Raw genomic sequence first — 17,404 nt, forward strand, 5'->3', positions numbered from 1 at the left:
TTGCGACTCTGGCCTCCGCTCACGACGAATATGCGCACAGCTGTGCGTGATACTGTCCTCCCCCGAGGTGGCGGCCCAGATGGACTGGCGCCATTGTTCGTTCCGAAGGACACTCCCGTCCGTTGGTCGTCGCATAGCCTTCACAGGAGAAAGGACGTCTATGGCGAAGATGCCGACGAGTTTCGACCCGAGAGATGGGAAGGGTCTTTGAGACCATTGTCAGTGCCCACGCTCACAGTATTCAAGTCCGAGGCTGACATCATGGTGTAGGTGGAGCTATGTCCCTTTCAGTGGTGGTCCAAGATTCTGTCCTGGCCAGCAACTCGCCCTGACGCAGCTGTCATACCTCCTCGTCCGGCTTTTCCAGGCATTTGAGAGCATCGAGGCGTGCGATGCCCTGCCAATGAGGCTGAAGATAGGCACTGGATCGAGCCTGGTAGATGGATGCTGGGTACGTCTCAAGCCCGTGGACATGGTCTAAAGCTACTGTGGTCGGGAGGTATGACTCGGCAGTACTGTGGGAAGTCTTGGGAAGTGACATGTGTAAACGGTAAACTACATGTCTGAGAACTGCAAAGTGAGCCATTGCTCCGCGGACGCCGCCGTCGGACAGGCTCATGAAGCATGAGATGAAGGAGCGCAATGAGTCTGGCACCAAGGATCGCACAGAGCGAGCTCAGTAATTGCTCTATGTTATTTGATTTCGAACACGACCAGCAAATCGCAGAAGTTCGGCGGTGATGTGGGCCGCAAATGAACCTGGAATGTCGTCACTCCTCACGTGATCTCCCGTCGCTGTTTGCGCGTGAAGCTTTGGGCAAGAGCCTCCCTCAATGCTACCCGGCAACAGTCGCACATTAAACTGACAAAGAAGAGCCAATTGAAGCCGTCTCCCCACGCCGCTTCTACATCTTACTTCGCCAGCGCCTCCACGCGACCGTTTCAAGGGCGAAGTATGCGTTCCCGTTCACCTTCGCGCGGCCGAGATCGCTCACGCACGCGATCTCCCGCGCCGCGCTCTGCCTATTCGCGTTCTCCATCCCTCTCACGCTCACGATCAAGAACCCGCTCGCCTCCTCGGAGACGGCGCAGTGACTCTCGCTCGTTGTCACGGTCACCACGCCGTAATGGGCGATTCAGATCCGACAGCCGCAGCTTGAGTCGAGGGCGCAATGGCAGGGCGGGCAGCGAAGATCCGTTGGCTGGCAATACCAAGGTCGGCAGTCCTTCCTTTCAAAAGAGAACCCGGCTGACGTTTGCAGATTGTCGTAGAACGTCTGTCGAAGACTATCAACGAGGACCATCTGTACGAGATCTTTGGAATCTATGGTCGCATCACTGACCTGGATCTCCCGATTAACCGTTCTTGTAAGGTTTCATCGCCCAACAGGCAATCATGTGCTAACGTCTTTCTAGCAAATACCAACCGCGGCACGGCCTATATCCTCTTCGAGCGTGTGGAAGACGCTGAATCTGCTGTTGCCCATCTGCACGAAGCCCAGGTGGACGGTGCAACGATCAACGTTTCTATCGTAATCCCCCGCCGCAAGCTTTCGCCTGCGCCACCCACAGCTCGTCGCGGAGCGAACATCGACCCTCGAGTACCTTTTGGAGGTGGCCGTGGCGGTGGCCCTGCAGGACGTGGCGGAGCTGCTCGTCGGCGCCCTTCACCTGGTGGTGGTCGTTTCGGCGGTCGTGGAGACGCTTATCGACCAGGCACACATTCGCCTTCAAGGTCAAGCATTGTCGGTGGAGGACATCGGTACCGAAGTCACTCCCGTGGGTCTGCAGACTCCCGCTCCCGGTCACGTTCTCCCCGCAGGCGTGGCGGCGGCTGCGGTGGTGATCGCTATGACGAGCGCGACAGAATGCGCCGGACTCGCAGTCGAAGCTACAGTATGGACAGCCGCGAACGATCAATGAGCGCTGGTCGTGGCTGAAGAATGTACTTTTGTGACGTTAGCGGTCGCACACAACCGCGCCTCACTCACACAGGAGCAATAAATCAATGGCGGCATGGCACAGAAGTACACACTTTCCCAGCTGTTGTTCGGGAGTTTCTACTAACATTGCTCAGCATGCCGCAGTACCTTTGCATCTTTAATACCATAATAGCACATGATCGTCTTTTGCGAGTCTTGTTTGGTTATGATCCGGCCTGGATCGTTAGCAGAAACGCCTGAGACGCTACACGTCTAGCCACTCATGGATCGATGCGCCTCCCAATTGCTTGGGAGCAAAGGATCTGGCGTTTGGAGTTTCACTGGGAGCTTGGCTGGCACTCTGAAGTTACCATCTTAGAAAACGAGCTTGTCTTGAGCCAGCGAAGTGCTCAATCAGTGGCAATGCTAGCACAAAGGTAGCATTTCGGCAGTACCAGAAGTTGCTGATCTATGCGAAATGCCGAGAACAAGGCGACCTGGAGAGACCCCGGCCGATGCTTTTGTGTTAGTAGACAAGAGCCCTCGATGGCTTTAGTCCATCGTCTTGGTCGCTCGCTTTCTGGGCGTTTTAATATGGACTGAAATAGAGAATGTGATCCCGGCCGCTCGAGATCTTTTGACAACGTCTGCTCCCGCTGTTGGCTCCCTGCTCTATATCAAGTCCATCCAAGTCAGTTTCGCCTGTTCTATTTTCAACAACTCTGGCCCAAACCCGGATTCACCTGTATTACATGCCTCCTTCTCGTCCTCCCGTGCTTTCTGACGGCTTATGGGCACCTGGAGGTGGCCCCCTCTAGGCACAGCCTCCAGTGCGAGATACCTATTTCTATTAGGAACAAATCTTCCGGCATCATTTCTTACGCAGAAATAGAGATATGCAAGCCCGACGGCAAATTTCAATCGCAGCGAGCATGAGAGATATGCATGGCTGTTCGCTGCTTATGGGATGAAATATATATGCTGTGAGACCTGCATGAAGCATGAATCAACGTCAACATCAATTTCCTACACGTACGTTTTGTTAAGCAATCAAACGCAAGATATGAGTCTCTGGGCTTAATGGCGAAAGATGAGTTACCTTATCGCATTGTAGACACATTTGCTGGATGGAATAGGTCAGGACGGCCATGTTATACGTGTAGTTCAGGCTTGGATGTGAGAACTCAGACATGGACCGGTTGACTTCGACAGCTCACATGTAAGTTGTATGATACTGTGAACCGCAATCAAAAGCAGTCCATTCTTTCGGCTCATTCTTGTGGACCTCATTCAATGTTGAGGGCCGTCGTTAGTCGCACCGAAACAGACGGCCCATGCGTAATACAGGGACAGGCTGAAATGCGAGGGAACCCAAAACCCTCTGCAGACTTCATCGCTGCACAACGTGAGGGCATTCGGAAGCGGCCGACGCACATTGCGATCTGATCATGGGAGCTCGCCTCCGCTGATTGCTACACTAAAAAAAAGTCCCAAATTCTTGCCTCCATCGTGGCTCTCTTGGCTTGCAGTGGCCTTTTGTGGTCTTCCTCGCCTCACCTGTCGTCCTGTCCAAAAGAGGCATGTCGGACCGCCAGTCAAAGTCAAATCGCCCGAACAATAGAGTCCACATTCCACGGGACATGAAGATGGAACCCACGTTTTGCTACCAAGTGCGCGAGCGAGCCGCATTCCAGTCAGCGATTTGACATGACTTCACTTGGGAACAAGGTGAAGGACGAAATACCAACAATTTGCGTGCGGGCGTTCTGGCTGGTGAATGATCACTCAGGCTTCTTGGCTCATCGCAAATAGTACGAGGTCACCGTTGCACGTTCAGCACTGCAGCCAGTAAGGGCTAGAATGGATCTTTTGGTGGAGGGCGTGGTGCTAGCACACCGGGAGAACAGGGGAGTGGGACTGGACCTGCAGGAACAGCGGAGACGGCAAGGCGCCTCCATACCCGCTGCTTTGAGCAGCCGTGGATCTTCAAGAGTCAACACGAAGCTTGCCAGCAATCGCAGAAACGTGATACGTAACTTAATCATTACTCGCGCCATGACGGTCCGACTGGCTTATCAATAGTCTTGTGGAGGGCTGGGATACCAAAGATGTCCGTGTTTTCGGATGGATGCACGCATTGCCTTGGCCATGCGGACGGAAGATTGGGAGGCACCCATGATGCCGCAGGGATGGTAATTGTTCCCGATTGCCAAGGAGCAGACAGTGTGCGCTACCCGTGCATGACACTGTCCCCTCGTGGAGGTCGCAGTCACTTCTCCAGTCGCTGTTGCCGCGACCTCGCGATTGACCGTGAAACTTCACTTTGTTCTGCTTCAATATCTATATCGTTCACTAGCCGTGCCTCAGCAAGACTACCAATTTGGCTTGTTTATACATTCACCATCCCAAGTCCCGACTGTTACCTTCCTCGGCATAAAATCTTCCCATCTGCTACTGGACCACCATCCGCAAGCGCCATGGAGGAAGCCTCCTACAACAACCACGCCGGCTACTATGGTCGACCGGCAGCTCCTCACCCTTCAGCAAACACATCGGCTGACATTACACCAATTCGCGGCGGAACACCCAACACAGACGGCATCGCCAATCCGTTCAATGACGCAGCATCCTCGCGACAAAACCCATTTGCCAGCCCAAGCGTCTCCCGGCCAGACTCGTCCTATACCACATCTAACGGCGGATATGGCAGCCGCCACGATGGCCAACGATTTTTCCACTCAAGACGAATTCCGAAGGGAGTCGAAAGTGAGAAACCTTGGCTCGGCAAGAAGGACAGCAAGGAGAAGTGGGTGACCATATTCCCCATCCTGGGCATCCTAGCCGGGTTGGGAATCTCTGCTTTCCTAGTCTGGGACGGAATCAACAGTGTTGTCAAACACAACTATTGTCCCGTCATGGATGACGATTTCTCAGGTGGCCTGGACAGCTCCATCTGGACAAAGGAGGTCGAAGTTGGCGGTTTCGGGTATGTGCCCTCCACGCGCGTGCCCTGTCCTACGATACTGACAGAAGAAGCAATGGCGAGTTCTGCCAGACTACGGGGGGTGACGACAATGTGTTCCTCGAAAATGGTGTGCTCACAATCCGTGCGAGTCTGCAGGATGAAGACAAGGTCGAAAAGGACACTCTGATTGACCTTTTGGAGGACGGGACTTGCACCTCAGACCAATTCTCGGCTTGCGTTGCCAGCACCAACACCACAGTTGGAAATTCTAGCATCGTTCCGCCCACCAAGTCAGGGCGAATCAACACCAAGAAGGGCGCCTCCATCAAGTACGGCCGCGTCGAGGTGACAGCAAAGTTGCCCAAAGGCGACTGGCTATGGCCGGCCATCTGGATGATGCCTGTCAAAGACACGTACGGTGCGTGGCCCGCGTCGGGTGAGATCGACATTATGGAGAGTCGAGGCAACAACTACACCTACGCGCAAGGCGGCAACAACATCATCTCTTCCGCCCTCCACTGGGGGCCCGACCCGGCTAACGACGCATGGTGGCGCACCAACAACAAGAACCAGATTCTGCGTGGCGCATATTCCGATGACTTCAACACGTTTGGTCTCGAGTGGTCACAGAAGTATCTCTTCACCTACGTCAACTCGCGCCTCTTGCAAGTCATGTACACGAACTTTAAGAAGCCCATGTGGGAGCGCGGAGACTTTCCTCCAGCACGAAGCAACGGGACGAGGGTGGAGGATATCTGGTCCCAGACCGGCAACAGCAACACGCCATTCGACCAGGAATTTTACTTGATCCTCAACCTGGCTGTGGGTGGCACAAACGGCTGGTTCGAGGACGGCAAGAGCGGCAAGCCGTGGATGAACGAGAGCCCCAACGCCCGGAAAGATTTCTGGAAAGATAGGGGACAGTGGCTGGAGACGTGGGAGCGCCCGCAGATGGAGGTCAAGAAGGTGGTCATGATGCAGCAATGCAACGGAAACGAGGAGCTCTAACCAATGTCTACCGCATTTCTAATACCTTGTTGTTTTTCTGTATCTTTGAGCATGGCAATTGGACATGGCGTTATCTGGTCAAAACGACTGGCCCACAAGTAATGACGCTCTCGGAACGCAATTATCGCCAAGTGAACAGCCGTACATATACGACGGGCCTTCTCCCGGCCCCAGCAAGTCCAGTGAGAAATCTTCGAGATTGCGTCTTGGCTTGAGCCTTAAAATGCTGACCGAACAGAGATACGACACGTAGATCCGATCGCCTGCATCGATTATCAAGGATAGTGGAATTGTTGGTCCCGGATGTGTGCCAACATCCTTGGTTCAGTGTGCGCTACCCGGTGTGACGGAGTGGGACTGCCAAGATGCTTGCTTTTGATTTCTCAAGTAAAATGTCGCCAGCTTCAGTGGAAGCGCCCAAGATATGGAGCTTGTTCCTGATAATCTCTTCCCGAAGCGAGTGAGGATCCATGACGAATTGGTGGGACACTGTGGACAGTGCGGGTTTTTAAGACATGATCATCATCCCACGTGCAATGGTGCTACTATTTCGAGAAAATCTCCCACCAATTCCGCGCTTCGGCCTTCGGTACTCCATACAAAGAGACAAAGGCATACGGCTCTTGTTAGTATTGTGTGCTGATAATTAGACTGTGAGAATTGAGGGGCCAAGCACCTGCCAAGCTCAGCCTCGGTCGCTTGCAGATACGAACAAGCAGGCATCAGTGATATCCTGTCCAGATCCAGTCCAGTAGCTTATCACCCCTCATGATTGCTACCTGAGCAGTGAGCACCTCTCGCAGCGGTCACCAACAGTGATTTGAGTGAAAGGAACCCGGACATTTAGGTGAGTGAAGAAGGAGTGGAGAATCTCTAGCGCACGGAGTGGCACTGTCTCAAGGTACCGGGCGGGCTGCCAGCCACAGAGGGGACTACCAGGAGCTGGTGCCGCCTTCACGCCCAAGAAGGAAGGAACGACGACGGAACTTTGCACGCTTCCTTCCGCAAAGCCTGCGTCCATTGCCAGGCACATTGTGCAATAACGCCTGATATGGGAAAGAACGACCTACCTTACCGTTACCCTTGAGATATCATCAAACTCCAACCCTCCCATGACCCGTGACTCACGATACCTTCACCTACCATTTGACAGCCCGACAGACAGACCGCCAACGTCCCTCCATCCGCCTGCTTCGTTGCGAAGAACCGTTTGGCGCTTCCACGGACGGGCGCTTCTTCAATCCGACTTTTAGCGTGGATGGAAAACACTGGTGGCTTGGCTTGCCAGGCGCCCAGGCGCCGCCGCTCCCCGCCATACGCCTCCTGCGTATGTAGCACATATGTATCCGTACTGCTCGGAAATCCAGTCTATGCGACATTGAATGCAGCAAAGTATTGACACTTGCCAAACGTCACAGCGGAGGATTGCGTCTGCCGGGAACGAAGCATACACGTTCGGAAGCCTTCTCGGATCTCTGATTGAAATTGCACCTGTCTGTGCCTTAGACGTCCAACTTCACAGACCGTGAATAACCAGAGACGATGCAGATTGCAGACTTGACCGGATGAATTGGTCCTCTTTGGCTGTGGCCCGGTAAAAACGTGGACTGACAGGGATGTCTCATTATCACCACGCCCCTGATACCCAGCGAACAAGGTCCTTGGCGAGCATGCTGCCACCTCTGTTGCTTTCAAGGTTCCCTCCTCTTCGCGTTCACACGGTGCGTCTTTCGGTTCGATCCAGAGGAAAGTTGATGGGCTGGACCGTTGTTATCGAAAACCGTGACCTGTTGCTTCCTACCCACCACTACCTTATCCCTGTTCTTTCTTTTATGACTGTCGAGTCCGGCCGGACAGGAAAAGGCCCAGTGTCCTGCCTCCATTGCGCACCTCCAACCTTTGGCGATCGTGTTCCCAAAGTTGCTCCTACTTCCTCTCACTCTTTGTTGAGGCGTCCAAGCTTTGTGTTTGATCCGTCGCAAGATCGATCTCTCTTCTGTCACGACTGAGGATCCTCTGCCAGGACTTGCTGCTTCCTTGACATCCGCCCGCTGAGGCGCCGCTCGCTACCTGCGATCACCACTCTTTTCAAGATCGCGCCAGACACCACGACACTCGCTTCACCATGGTTCTGGGAAGCTATTTCAAGGCTGACAGGCCCGAAATGACGCCCTCTCCCGCCCAAGCACCTTCTTTTGCCCCGCGAAACCGCACATCGCCATCGTCAGAAATTCGCCCGCCGCCTCTGGGTACCGACATGGAGCTCCAACCACCCTCTCCGCGCAACTTCTCCCGTCCCGGGTCGATCTCTGGTCGTTCCGTCAGATCCAATGGTAGCTCCATGTTCATCGACGAAATTAAGCACGAGGTCATGGTGAACTACCTGTACCAGCAACAGTGCTCGCAACTTTGGGTGGGTGATGGCTCCGGCGAGGTCGAGGGCGTGCTCTTGAGGAAAGCAAGAGGTCACTACATGGCATGTCCGCCCCAATTGGGCAGCTCTGCCTTTGCCCTTGCTTGTGCGGCGATCAACGTGCAGTGTGCCATGACCGTGAACTCTAGAGTCATCAAAACCTTTCTGCAATGGAGCCCTGACGCTGTCGACGTCCCATTGATGAACGGCCTGCGGATCCAAATCATCCCTTCCATGGAGGACCTCACCCGGGCGAGAAAACACCAATTTGCCGCGTTCGTTGCGTCCGAGGGATTGCTGGTAGTGTGGGACGACGATGCGCTGCATCTGGTGCAAAGGGCCAAGGCCATCGAATCGGAACTGATGGAATTGGTGTGGAAATCAGGCAACTCTGTCGATGATGATGACCATGACGAGAAGAAGACCCCTCGCGTCCACACAGCAGAGATTGACGAAGAGACGGGTGACACCAAGCCCGATAGGAGGCCCATCCATCTCCAGAACAGTGTTCTCGTTGCCTTGACCATGGTGCTGGTCTTCCTTGCCATGGGAGCTGCCTGGCGGCAGTTGGCCGTCCAGATCTCGGTCGATGGCAATTTTACCCGTCTCGCCCTGCTGGCACTGTTTCCCATACAGATTTTCTTTACCCTCTTCTTCGCTCAGGTCATCATCGGCTGCCTCGCCCAGATCTTCGGTCCCGTTCGTCAGCTCACGGTCAACTCCAAGTTCTACTCGGCCCGCCCACCCAAGCGCTTGCAAACGGACACGCTTCCTCATGTCACCATCCAATGCCCCGTGTACAAGGAGGGTCTCCAGGGCGTCATCATCCCAACGGTCAAGTCCATCAAGCAGGCCATGTCGACCTATGAACTCCAAGGCGGATCCGCCAACATGTTTGTCAACGACGACGGCCTGCAACTGCTCTCGGAAGAGGAGCGCCGTGAACGTATCGACTTTTATGCCGACAACAGCATCGGCTGGGTTGCCCGGCCGAAGCATGGTGAAGACGGGTTCCAGCGCAGGGGCAAGTTCAAGAAGGCGTCCAACATGAACTACGCCCTCATGATCTCGAACAAGGTCGAGGAGAAGCTACAGTCCATCTCCCGGCCTGCTGAGTGGTCCCAGCACGACGAGGCGCAGGCCTACGAGCAGGCCCTCAAGGACGTCCTCGAGGAAGATGGCCGCGCCTGGGCCGATGGCAACATCCGTGTTGGCGACTACATCCTACTCATCGACTCCGACACGCGTGTTCCTGCCGACTGTCTCTTCGACGCTGCCTCCGAGATGGAGCAGGCCCCTGACGTTGGCATCCTGCAATTCTCGTCCGGGGTCATGCAGGTTGTCCACACGTACTTTGAGAATGGCATCACCTTTTTCACCAACCTCATTTACACTGCGATTCGGTATACCGTCTCCAACGGCGACGTCGCGCCCTTTGTCGGACACAATGCCATCCTCCGCTGGGCAGCCGTGCAGAATGTGGCGTACCAGGACGACGATGGCTACGACAAGTACTGGTCCGAGTCGCACGTGTCTGAGGACTTTGACATGTCTCTACGTCTGCAGTGTGCTGGTTATATCATCCGCATGGCCTCCTGGGCCGGCGAAGGTTTCAAAGAGGGCGTGTCCCTCACCGTGTACGACGAGCTTGCCCGGTGGGAGAAGTACGCCTACGGCTGCAACGAGCTCCTCTTCCACCCCATTCGCACATGGCTGTGGCGCGGTCCCTTCACGCCGCTGTTCCGCCGGTTCCTGTTCTCCAACATTCGCCTCACCTCCAAGATCACCATCATCTCGTACATTGGCACGTACTATGCCATAGGCGCCGCGTGGATCATGACGGCTGTCAATTACTTCCTGATGGGCTGGTACAATGGGTACCTTGACAAGTACTACATTGATTCCTGGAAGGTCTGGTTCTCCATTATCATCATCTTCAATGGTCTCGGCAACGTTGCCCTCGCCATCATGCGGTATCGTATCGGGGAGCGCAGTCTGCTCCGCTCGCTTTTCGAAAACTTCAAGTGGACGCTCATGCTGGCTGTCTTCCTGGGTGGCTTGAGTCTGCACGTCTCGCAGGCGCTTTTGTCGCACATGTTCGAGATCAACATGACATGGGGATCAACGAGTAAGGAGGCCGAGTTTTCGAACTTCTTCATCGAGGTGCCAAAGGTTTTGAAGAAGGTAAGCTCTTTTTTCCTTTTCTCCATCTCTGCCTGCTCGGGGGCACGTTCCTTTTATCTGTCCCAATCTGCAATGCAGCACCCAAGGCCTGGACTGCATTGAAAGCGATAGTCGCAGCGCCACAATGCCTGTCTCAGCTACTGGCTGTTCAGCTGAGCAGCCCTCTTCATTCGAAAATAGTCACACACTCTGCGAACTATCACTGACCAACATGGCTAGTTCAAATTCTCCATCTTGTTTGCGCTCGTCTCCATCGTGGGCATGATCATCCTTGCCGTCGCGCCATTTGTCCCACACGACTGGCGCATCAAGGACTTCGTCGCTATCCTTCCTATGGCGACGGTGGCCGCCAGTCACTTCCTGTTGCCATTTGCGCTTAACCCGGCGCTGATGACATTCTCTTGGTAAAGAAAACCATTCATTTATTTCTCTTTTTCCCTTTGCATGAGTCACTGTACATAGACATTACGACGTTACGACCACATAATCACATCGCAGTAGATAGCTCGCTCACCACGGCATCACACAGGTTTCCTCAGTTGGACTTAATATATATGATCAAGTCAAATTCATGCGGGAACTTCGTAGTCATCTACCGGAACGCCTCTATACCGTGAATACCCAAAGATGGCAGATTCTCTATCATTCATCGTCATGACATGCAAACCCTTTGCTTTTCGACCCATTAAATACTCCAACAGTGTCAGATGGCAGTTTCGCTCTCTTTCTTTGCCAATGCACAGTGCCGAACGCTCAACTCGCTTAGGCCTCGTCGTCTGTGTCAACAGGGTGAGGTGTGCCCTTGGGGCTGTTGAGCCACTCAATGTGCCTCAACCGTCTCCGCACCTCACGCTCCTTGAGCTCCTTCTTGGTCATCTTCTTCTTCTTCCTCGCCTTGAACTTGAGCTCGCCATTATCCTCGGCGCCCGAGTTGACGGCCGACGACGCCGCCGTGCTGGGCACGGTGCTGGCGGCCGTTGATGTGACGCCCGAGCCGGGGCGCGAGTCCTCGAAGCGGTCGAGGGCGATGGCCGCGTTGCCGCGCTGGGCGACGCGACCATCGTTGACGTGCCACTGCTCCGAACACAGCGCACCCACAAACTCTTCGTTGTGGGAAATCAGAATGACACCACCCTTGAATTCGCGGATGGCCACGGCCAGACCACCGAGAGAGTCACGATCTAAGAAATTGGTGGGCTCGTCGAGGACAAGCAAATGGGGGTTGTTCCACATGGCGCCGGCGATGACGACCTTGACCTTTTGGCCACCAGAGAGCGAGCCGATCTCGTTGTGGTTGGCAATCTCGGGGTCGAGGCCGAGGTCGTCGAAATGCTTGGAGATGACTGTGGGTGCAAGTTCACGGTAACCGAGACCCTCGCGCGACGCCTCGTGGTCGTCGAACTCCTGGACGAGCTTATCAAAGCCCCACTCGGATAGTGTCTCGCGGGAGACGTGAGAGTTGAACTTGGGCAGGTAACCGCGCCATTTCCTACATGAATTAGTACAAGGCAATGAGGCAGAAAGGCGTGAGTAACTTACACTTCGTATTGGAAGGTCTTTTTGTACTTGGACCGACCGACAAGGGACTCGATCTGGCGGGGAGACTTGCCGTCGCCGAGATCAATCATCTTGTCCATCTGCTCGCGGTCCTTCTCGGACAGGGCACGCGTCTGCTTCATGTGGACCTCACGGTCATCACCATGCTGGTAGCGCCACTGGAGGTATTGATTGGGTGTCTTCTCCAGATGCATCTCAACGTGCTCCAGCGCGTGCTGTTTGATGTAGCCGATACGGAGATTGGGGTGCTTCTCGACCTTGCCGGTGGTGGGGATGGTTTCACCCGTGAGGAGCTTAATGAGGGTCGATTTGCCGGCACCGTTGGGTCCGATGATAGCCACACGCGAGGACAGGGTGAGCTGGCAGGATACATCGCTCAGAGACGGCTTGGCCGCGCCGGGGTATGTGAAGCTGACGTTGGACATGCGGATAATGGCGCGTGTCATCGACTTGACGCCCGTCAAGATGCCGGGGGGCGGGAACTTGAACTGGACATTGGAGGCGGACAGGGTGTAGTAGGACTTGGCCTCGGGACGGATCTCGACAAATTTGGACAGGTTGCCCTTGTAGCACGCAAGCTTCTTGTTGGGCTCGTAGTGGTAGATGTCGGTGGTGACATTGTCCAGGAAACCAGAGTCGTGAGACACGATCAGACTGGTGATGTCGGTGTGCTTTTTGAGATACTGCTCCAACCAGGCAACGTTGGCGACATCCAAGTGATTGGTAGGTTCGTCCAGCAGCAACACATCGGCACGCTGCAACATGGCGCGCGCCAAAGCCAGCTTCATCTTCCAACCTCCGGACAGGGAGCCGACCTTCTGTGCTTGGCGGCCATCGGGCCCGTCGGTGAACCCAAACTCGGCCAAAACCTCTGAGATGCGCTCACGGCCCTCGGAAGCAATGGTGGGATCCTTCAGCATGAACTCCAGGATGCTGATATCGGCGTCCTCGCCCTGGTTGTGCTCGACGTAGCATGTCCTCAACACGTCTTGGGGCGGGAAGCCCTCCAGCTTGCCATTAGCAATCGAGCGCATGAGAGTCGACTTGCCAGCACCGTTGCGACCGCAGAGACCGTAACGGTGACCCTTGAGCAGACGCAGGTTGGTGTGGGAGAGGAGCAGCATTCCACCATATGCCAAAGAGAAGTCGGCGTTGACTATTTCGGTCTCTCCGTCATCCTCCTTCTCGGGGACACCGTATTTGCGCTCGTCCTCGCCCACCCAGTACGTCTTGACGCCTTCGGCGATGGCCGCAGCGGCCTTGGGCTGGGTCAAGCATGACATGTAAGGGGTCACGCGGTCGGCAATGCGCTGCACGTAGCGGAAGTTGGCATCGATGGCCACCTGCTCGCCGACGTACTCGCGGACAAGCTTGTAGGTGTCCTGGTCGGCGACGGAGCCGTTCTTCTTGACCTGCTCATCGAGGGTCTTGGCAATGTCGTCTGCCGTGATGCGCGCGACAACATCCTTGTCGTCGCCCATGGCCTTTTGCATGGTGGCCAGAGCGCGCTCGGCGAGCTCACGGACCTCGGGCAGCGAAGCGCGATCGCAGACGCCTTTAACGCCAGGAATTAGCTTGGGCAGAAATGTTCTGGCCTCGATGGGATCGTGGACAAGCTTCGTCAAGTTCTCAACAATGACAACGGTTTGGCGGAGAACCTCCTGAGCGGTGGTGGGCGAGTTGAGTGAGCGCTCAACGAAAGGTGTGAGCAGAGCCAAGACAGGCGACGTGACAATGGCAACGAATGTAGTCTGTGACAGAGCATGGATGGCCTTTTGGAGGCTCTGTGTGGAGGGCTTCTGCATGGTGTCGATTAGAAGCGGGATGCGAGGGGCGACGTCGTCGTTGGACAGGAGTGCGGTGAGCGAGGTCATGGTCCGGACGGCTTGCTTCTCGACCTCGGTCTTGAGGTCGTGCATGCCGTTCTCGACAACAGGGATCAGACCAGCCAGCTTGGATCCCAGCGACTCTCGGAGCAGATCCTTCTCAGACGCCTCCTCCTTGGAGGCGCCAATGGACATTTGAGACTTGTCGGCCATCCTCTGCAGGAGCTTGAACGCGCCAACAGTGCTCTGCCACTTGTTGGCCTTACGGCCAATGTACTCGATCAAGGTAGGCAGAAGCCCAGAGACGAGAGCCTCAGCGCTCAAAGCACCAAACAAGGCATCGATGCCGTACTGTGCCGACTCGCGGATGACAGCACCCTTGTCCGCCAGGGCATCCAAGGCGCAAGCCAGCATACCGCCATCCTGTGCCAAGAGAATGATCTCGGCGACGGGCTGCCTAGGGGGGAAACGCTCAAAGATGGCGCCCAAGAGATTCTGCGCGCATTCTCTGCGGAGATTGCTCTTCTTATCGGCAGCAGCCTTTTTGACCTCGGTGAGGATGTTGTACTGCTGGAGGCCAGCGTAGCCGACCGAGTTGAGGAGGAGCTCACACAGTCCGTAAGCAGCATCGACGCTCGCAGAGGAGGTCTGGGCCGTGAAGATAGTGTTGAGCAGGTCAGAGACCACCTCCTGCGAGGGAGGCGGCCCAGCGTCCTTGGACGGCGGGGTCACAGAGTGCGGCATGGCTGCGACTGCGATCGGTCCGGGTTTCGTCTGTGTGGTTCAAATGCACTCCTGTAGATGGAGGCGATGCGCAGGCCGGGCGCAAAAGATCTGGATTCGGCCTCGAAGAAGTAGGTGTGGGATGCAGAGTTGCAAAACAGAGAATGAGGGAAAGGTAGAATTAATATGGTGGGGGGATTTCTTTTTGGCGCTGACTGCATTGGGCAGCAGCATGGGAAACTCAAAGACGCCCCTCCTTGGCGGGAAATTTCTGAGAAAATCTCTTATCGAGGGCGCGGTACGTACCTTATCAACTGGTCCCTGAATTCTGCCTCCACTGGCGCCCGCGCATTTGTCAACGTGCGGGCGGCACGTACTGCTCTCAGGGGAACACTCAAAGGCGTCAAGTACATAATAAGTGCCTACCCTACAGGTACAGAGTGGTGGCTTGTGGGCACCGTCTTGAAATCGGTGAATGTTTCTCTGATGAACATGTCAAAAAAAAAAAAAAAAAAATTTTTTTTACAAGTCGGCGACATGCAACAGACATGAGCGTCAAGTAGGCTGCCATGTTCGTATGTAAGAAAGTGAGATATCGAGTCCGCTATATACAGATGATACGCCTAGGATTTGTCCTTTCCAGGAGTATATTACGTGCAAGACAAAACATTAGGTATTGTCCCCAAACAATAGGAATATGTCGTAGCAAGCCAGTCGCTACGGGACAACAAGAGAGAGTTCCCGCATTCAACGCCGATTGGCTTCGTGGAAAGCCTGTTCGCTCTGGAATTGCGGTGGCGCCAGCGAAACGTTCTGCATCTCCATGCCCTGTGCATCCACCTTTGGTCTAAGGCTCTTGTGCACGCCTAGCCGTTGGTCCCCGGCTTGGTACTTGGATTTGAAGCGGTAATATGTTGGGGTCCGAGGCCGACAGAGCACGGCGATTATGTTCTTCAGGGCGCTCCCTTGCGAGTATGCTCTAAACCGCTCGTTCTTAGCGAACTTGTGAGAGTTCATATACTCGCGCGTCGTCTCGCCGCGAGCCATGAGAAACACGTGGTAGCCCATCAAGGCGGCAGGATAGCAGAAGAGAAGAACGCCAAGAATGAGGAGAGCAAAAGGAACCGGAAAATGGTTGATGGCTTTGCCGAAGCTCACATTCTCACGACTGCGGTACACCAGTAATTGGACCAACGAGGTCACGATGACGTAGAGGGCAAGGATAGTGCCGGACGTGACAAAGACAAAAAAGTAGCGGTAGTTGCGCTTGCCGACACAGTTGTTGAGCCAGACGCAGTGATGGTCGTGCGTCTCGATGCAGTTGTCGCAGAGGCGGCAATGGTGAGCGCGCGGGGGGCGCCAAATATTGCATGTCCGACAGTGCTTAACAGGAACCTCCATGGCAGCGGTAGCAGATTCGGCTGACTTTATGAGCGTCCAGTCATTCGTTGGTGGGCCCAATCGCAAGGGATCATCGTTCTCGCCTAGCGGAGGAAAGTGGTGTAGATTTCGCGGCAAAATCTAGCAGAGTCAGTAAGGCTCGAACATGAACGTGGGAAAATAACTTACGCCAGGGTCTGACACTGAAGCGTGCACGAACGACGACATACAGATGAATGCCACGTAGGCAAAGATGATGGGTATCGCTGGAGAGATATTGCGCCAAAGCCAAGGCGCCGAGAAGACGAAGAACAAGACGCAAGGTAGTACGATGAAGAACCCTGTGGCCAAGTTGATCGGTTTTCCCCTCGTGTTTTGCCATCTCCCACCAAGGCAGAACCTAGTATTACCTTCAAAGTAATCAAAGACTCGTCCGGCTGTAGGGACCTCAGGCTGCGCTTGCTGTGCTGGCGCCTGTCTCGCCTGCCCTCTCGAATCAATCGGCGCCATCTTGGGAGAAGACGCGCCACTAGACAGCTTCTCGGCCCCCTCAGTGCTCCTGTTTCGGTTCGAGTCCCTTCCCGCACGCATAAAGTTGGAGCGAAACGATCGTGGAGATGCGAGGGGGCTGGGCCCTGGCTTGCCAGCACCCTGGTAGCTCTTTTCCACGTTCACTGTCAAGCCACGTGGATTAGCCGCGGGCTCGTTGCTCTTGTGCAGCGGTCTGACGCTGTCAGTCAAGCTACCCGTGGGGTAATGCCCGTTGGTAGTAGGGCTGGTGTTTGCTGTTACACGATCCTGGTCGGTAAATTCCGTTCCCCTGGAAGGCGGAGGCCGCAGATCTTCGAGTCCCGATGCACGGTGAGCAACACTGCCCCCAATGTCTGTTGCCCCATCATCCAAATCCAAATTCTGCGGTTGGAGATTCTGCGCTTGCGCAAATTGCTGGTCCGTTGGCATCGGTCGCGAGCTTTGTCTATGAGCTTGCAGCTTCTGAGAGCTCATGGGCCGGAAGAAGGCATTCGACGTTAAGGAGGGAACATGACTTCGACTGGCTCTGTTTCGTTGGTCGCGCGCCGAGCCTTCTCCCGAACTGAGCAGCGACTCGCGTTTGGGAGTTACGCCAGACTTCCTCTTCTCTTGCCCTCCGCTCACGGGCTTTGATGCGCCTTTGTCAATCGTTTGTCTGGTGTCGGGTCGGGTCGCACTTCGTTTACTCGTCCCGGACTTGGGTCGCACATAGACTTCTCCACTGAGGCGCGATGAGTCGACGCTTGGTGCTCTTTCAGCCGGGACTTCTTGCGTTTTAGGGACGCCAGACCCCTCGACTGCCGATGAATCCTGCGCGTCCTCCATTTTGTCCTGGACTGTACTTCGGATTTCTACAGTCAAGCTCGTATCATGATGCGCCTCGATCGGTATTTGC

At 55.1% G+C, this 17,404-nt stretch overlaps 5 protein-coding genes across 5 annotated transcripts; 3 read left to right on the forward strand and 2 right to left on the reverse strand.

Moving 5' to 3' along the window:
* Nucleotides 1-30: 30 nt before the first annotated feature.
* On the forward strand, nucleotides 31-1,923 carry J7T54_003585 (uncharacterized protein; the record flags this gene model as incomplete). Its single annotated transcript, XM_051505084.1, has 7 exons — nucleotides 31-218; nucleotides 271-451; nucleotides 925-1,091; nucleotides 1,141-1,216; nucleotides 1,263-1,368; nucleotides 1,417-1,502; nucleotides 1,573-1,923. The coding sequence occupies 7 exons, from the start codon at nucleotides 31-33 to the stop codon at nucleotides 1,921-1,923; spliced, it is 1,155 nt and encodes a 384-aa protein (XP_051363429.1).
* Nucleotides 1,924-4,399: 2,476 nt separating this feature from the next.
* On the forward strand, nucleotides 4,400-5,895 carry J7T54_003586 (uncharacterized protein; the record flags this gene model as incomplete). Its single annotated transcript, XM_051505085.1, has 2 exons — nucleotides 4,400-4,908; nucleotides 4,959-5,895. 2 exons carry the CDS (start codon nucleotides 4,400-4,402, stop codon nucleotides 5,893-5,895), a joined length of 1,446 nt encoding a protein of 481 aa, XP_051363430.1.
* A 2,125-nt stretch (nucleotides 5,896-8,020) lies between these two features.
* On the forward strand, nucleotides 8,021-10,900 carry J7T54_003587 (uncharacterized protein; the record flags this gene model as incomplete). Its single annotated transcript, XM_051505086.1, has 2 exons — nucleotides 8,021-10,492; nucleotides 10,712-10,900. The coding sequence occupies 2 exons, from the start codon at nucleotides 8,021-8,023 to the stop codon at nucleotides 10,898-10,900; spliced, it is 2,661 nt and encodes an 886-aa protein (XP_051363431.1).
* A 354-nt stretch (nucleotides 10,901-11,254) lies between these two features.
* On the reverse strand, nucleotides 11,255-14,619 carry J7T54_003588 ([NU+] prion formation protein-like protein; the record flags this gene model as incomplete). The annotated part of the gene is made up of 2 exons (XM_051505087.1): nucleotides 11,255-11,981; nucleotides 12,032-14,619. The coding sequence occupies 2 exons, from the start codon at nucleotides 14,617-14,619 to the stop codon at nucleotides 11,255-11,257; spliced, it is 3,315 nt and encodes a 1,104-aa protein (XP_051363432.1).
* Nucleotides 14,620-15,345: 726 nt separating this feature from the next.
* On the reverse strand, nucleotides 15,346-16,938 carry J7T54_003589 (Palmitoyltransferase-like protein; the record flags this gene model as incomplete). The annotated part of the gene is made up of 3 exons (XM_051505088.1): nucleotides 15,346-16,119; nucleotides 16,168-16,244; nucleotides 16,389-16,938. The coding sequence occupies 3 exons, from the start codon at nucleotides 16,936-16,938 to the stop codon at nucleotides 15,346-15,348; spliced, it is 1,401 nt and encodes a 466-aa protein (XP_051363433.1).
* Nucleotides 16,939-17,404: the final 466 nt, after the last annotated feature.

This window comes from Emericellopsis cladophorae (genome assembly GCF_022114955.1).
Source record: "Emericellopsis cladophorae strain MUM 19.33 chromosome Unknown NODE_12_length_473309_cov_116_543296, whole genome shotgun sequence".
Taxonomy (NCBI): Eukaryota; Fungi; Ascomycota; class Sordariomycetes; order Hypocreales; family Bionectriaceae; genus Emericellopsis; species Emericellopsis cladophorae.